The sequence below is a fragment of the Limulus polyphemus genome, unplaced genomic scaffold (genome assembly GCF_000517525.1).
Source record: "Limulus polyphemus unplaced genomic scaffold, Limulus_polyphemus-2.1.2 Scaffold2330, whole genome shotgun sequence".
Taxonomy (NCBI): Eukaryota; Metazoa; Arthropoda; class Merostomata; order Xiphosura; family Limulidae; genus Limulus; species Limulus polyphemus.
This window is the reverse complement of record NW_013667940.1, coordinates 186,251-190,624: the sequence shown is the minus strand read 5'-3', so window position 1 is coordinate 190,624 and position 4,374 is coordinate 186,251. Positions and strand designations below refer to the sequence as shown.

Here is a 4,374-nt window from a genome sequence, read left to right as displayed (position 1 = left end):
ACATACCGGCACCCTGCCAAGTGGGGGTATCCTTTGAGGCGTGGTGGAGTCACGTGACGTAAGAGTTCTACATAGTGGCATCAGAGGGCGGATAGTTTCATGAAGTGCCACTAAGAGTGAATATTTCGAAACTTGTAAATATAATCATTTTATCACGGGAATTTAATATCTCAGTTTATGTATATAATTAAATATGCTAATGCATGTAATAACCTAAAAATCATTGATATAAGTACCTTAGCATGCTTCTCTTAGCTCGTGGATATAATAATTTAAGTTTGCAAATATAATCATCTAAGCTCTTGTGTATAAATTATAATCTTTACTTGTGATCATATAAACACTTTAGCTCGTGAATTGCATCATCTTAGCCCAATGATATAAACGCCTCAGTTCGTGGATGCAATTAAATGGCCTTGAACTCGTGAATGTAAATGTTTTACCTCTTAGATAAAATCCCCCACTTAGCGTGCAGATATAATCAAAATTAAACATCTTTAAATTTGAAATGGAACACCATTAATCACTGAACAATAATAGAGTGTGATTAATTCTTTCAAAAGTGATAAATAATGTGAATTAGATTCAATTATACGAGCAATATAATTGTCATTGGACAGCGATATAGGCTTTGTAAAACTGGTACATTCTAAATTCTACTTAAACGATTCTCTGGTAAATAGTTATTTCAAATTACCACTTACAGATGAATTAAGCTGATCCAAGACCTGGCTCCCTCCACCCTCGGGGTTGTTAGTGATATATAGTGGGTGGTATTTAGCGGTGTTGGATGGATCCTCACCACCCTCAATTATAAAAGTATAATTCTGATATCGTTCCACTGTTATTTCTGGTATCAAGAGTCCATTGATCCACCAAGCTACTCCCCATGACTGGACACCTATACAACCAATTGTTTTGTTTACTGATAAAAAGTTCTTACAAAGTCAAACATTTATGTACTATTTAATTGTAATATGATAAAAAATCATTTTTATCACTACATAATTATAATAAGCAATACAAATACAGGAGTCACAAACAACGAATAATTTGAGCTAAATGAGGAACTTAGTAATAGTACAAAACATTATCCAAAAAAAAAGCCAAATAGGTTATACAATGCGCTAGTATTTTGAGTGTGAATCATTTGCTTTACACAAAGCATTACACATTATTTTCATACCGCCGTTCAGTTTGTTAATGTATGTTTGTGAAACGTTGTTCAAAATGCTTTATATTAATCATATTAATTCCCATACGTCAGTCAAGTTATTTGGTTGCGTTTGACTTACTCAGTTTTATATAAGCCCGCGTTCCTCAATAATGTTCATAACGGGATTTTTCTTGACTAAACCATGGTGGTGAGTGTTCCACTGCTCCACCTTACCATTAGATATCACTTCACCACATCTGCTGTACTATTGGGATCATTTTCTTCTTGCAAGATGATGAATCCCTGCCCGTTATTTTTTTTTTTTTTTTTTGTTGAGGAAATAGCGATGGATAAGAATCTGCTTATATCAAAGATATTGCTGGCTGAGATGCAGTTAAAAACTTGTATTAATATCCCATCACGTTTCTGTAAATGTTGTACATTGACTATAATATCGTTCTTCTCTCCAACGTCAAAAAACTGTCGTTGATTGTTGCTAAACAATTCAAATTTACATATGTTTCCAGCTTTGCCTATTCCATTGTTTGTAGTTTGATGTCAGTTTCAACCTTTTGGTTTGGTTGCTTTTTTCCCAACAGCTATTCTCGAGCAGGTATACGTCTGGTGAGACTACTTTGTGCTCATGTGTACCTTACTGTTCTCTAGGCATTATTCACGTCTGTATTTATAGTGAGATCATTGACAAGATCTTTACTCGACCTTCGAATCGTCTCATGAAGAACAAGAGATACTTAACATTAACTCTATTACTTTTATTATTAACAGTCTCATGTACCCTCTTCAGAGTCTTATATACAGCTCCTACTAAAAAAATGGAGTCTTATTGCTATTCTTTGTTATTGTATACAGTATCCTTTAACTGCCCAAAATTTCATTTCCAAATATTTGCCAGGTGATATTTCAATCATGGAAGCCATGACTGGTTTCACACTGTTGCTTCTGAGCATAGTGAGACTGCCCGTACTTTCATGGATTTTGTTTTAAACTGGTTCTTTCTAATTAGTTCGGTGAAGACTAATCATACACTAAACTATCAACACGTGACAAAACTAGTAGTTATCGGAATACCCTGGCACCCAAATGATGCCACCTCATGCTGACTGGCGGCCTCAGGAGACGGGGTGGGACTAGACAATGACGTCATAATCCCATGCACTATGGACGATTACGTCATATATCCATGAAGTGGCACCAGAGGACGATACTGTCTTACAGAGGAGTGACATCATATTTCCACATAGTGACACCAGAGGGCTGGAAGCTGCCATGCCACCATGACACTTGACGATAGAAGTTGTCTATTGCCATAGAGTGCATTGCTAGATGTATAACTTGTGTTTTACAAAGGAAGATGGTGTTACTAGGTGGATTATGTCATTATGTTCTATAGGCAGATAATGTTACTAAGGTTCTATAAACGGATGGTATTTCTCTAAATGGATAGTTCAGTAGGATGAAGATCTCACCGTAGGGTATCTCAATGTGTCTTAACATGTGATTATGTCATCAATGTCTAGATTTTACTATATTTCCTAAAAAGTTACAAATAAAACCATTATATTAACGAGAAAACTACTGTAACATAGTGTATTATATATGTAAGTTTTCTCACACATACTTGTCTTGTCTTATCCATTATTTGAATGAGGCAAATATTAAAGCTCAGCCAATAATTATCCTTATGTACTTTTGAAATTATCTGTCCTAATGTTTTGTTTTTATAAATATTGACAGAAATACTTAGTATAGCCAATTGTGTTTTTATGAATTTGTACACATTTAATGTACTGTAGTATATTTTTGCTTCTATATTTAATTTTCATAACATACTTTTTTACAATTGTCATCCTGAAAAGGATGGATTTTCATGATAACATAATTAATTAAATAATATAGAATAATTTAACATAAAAGCTTACTATTTCAATTTATATATATATATATATATAATGCATGTTTCACTAATTATAATGTTTGGCTTAAAATATGTTTTTATACTAACCATTTCTGTATATAATTTTGTTTTCATTTGAATTTATAATTTTAAGAAATGGTTAATATATTCGGTAGTAAATCACTTTGCTACCACTAAGTACATTACATGAATGACTTCAAGCTGCACCCTCTGGTGTCACTTCGTGTAATTATTACTTCTAGCAACATGTTCTCTGTTGAGTAATACTCAAACTATGATGTAACATGATATCTCATAGCAATGCACTCTCTGGCAGCAGATAACTTTCATTGTCAAGAGCCATGGTGGAATGAAAAATTAGAGCCTTCTGGTGCCACTTTCTAGAACTATGATGCCACTTCTTGTGAGATAACAAATTCTGATTTTATTTGGTTATGATTTTGTTCATCATTCCTTTACTATTCCTTCTTTCGTGTAGTTTATCTATGAAGTTTTAGTTACATTTAAAATGCTAACTCACCTAACAGATGATCACATTTTATTTTGAGTATTTTGCATATATTACGAGACTGACAACAGTTCCCCTAGCAGCGACTTACAAATATCATTAATGTTGCATAAGAGTATGTAAATTATTTACAGATATGTTGCAGAAGATTATGTAAATTACGAACACATGATTCGTAATCTTGTAGTCTAACAAGTGAATAAAAATCCTACATTCAGATGTAAGAAGTTAGTTTACGAAATATAGCTGAAAACTATTATTGCTGATCATTCCTCGATATTATTAGTGATTTTGTAGTTTAAATACGGAATATTATTATTCTGGAACAAGGTTTTTTATTTGTTTGGCTCTTTTTTCCTTATTATTTTATTTATATATTTATTGAAATATTTATTAATCTGGAACTACGTATTGTATTGTTCATTAACGTTAGTTTCAAGTCCTGGCCAGACATATGTTTCTTTACTGTTTTGGTAAGTTATCAACTTTGTAGTTCAATGGTTTGAAAGTCACACTTTAGATTTCTCTGGTTGTCAGAGTATAATATTTCTTTTTATTGGCTCAACCCTGGTTGTAGCAGCTAGTTACTTTAGCCCATTACACCCTCCCTAAGCCAGTAGCGCCCTTTAGTACCACTTTGTGAAACTATGACATAATCTCTCTGGTGTGGGGCACTGTGACGTCATCGTCTAGTCCCCATCCCATCGCCTGAGGCAGCCAATCAGCGTTAGGCGGCATCTTTTGGGTTCCAGGATATCCTTATAAGTACTTATA

At 33.6% G+C, this 4,374-nt stretch overlaps 1 protein-coding gene across 1 annotated transcript in view; it reads right to left on the bottom strand.

Moving 5' to 3' along the window:
* Window positions 1-704: 704 nt before the first annotated feature.
* The window catches only part of LOC106466642 (protein Skeletor, isoforms B/C-like), a gene marked incomplete at its 3' end in the record, with an annotated part of 39,317 nt that continues 35,647 nt past the window's right edge, over window positions 705-4,374 (bottom strand). Inside the window, exon 14 of the mRNA XM_022394691.1 lies at window positions 705-901. Within this exon, the coding sequence (XP_022250399.1) occupies window positions 705-901 (197 nt within the window). The remainder of the gene's footprint in view (window positions 902-4,374) is intronic.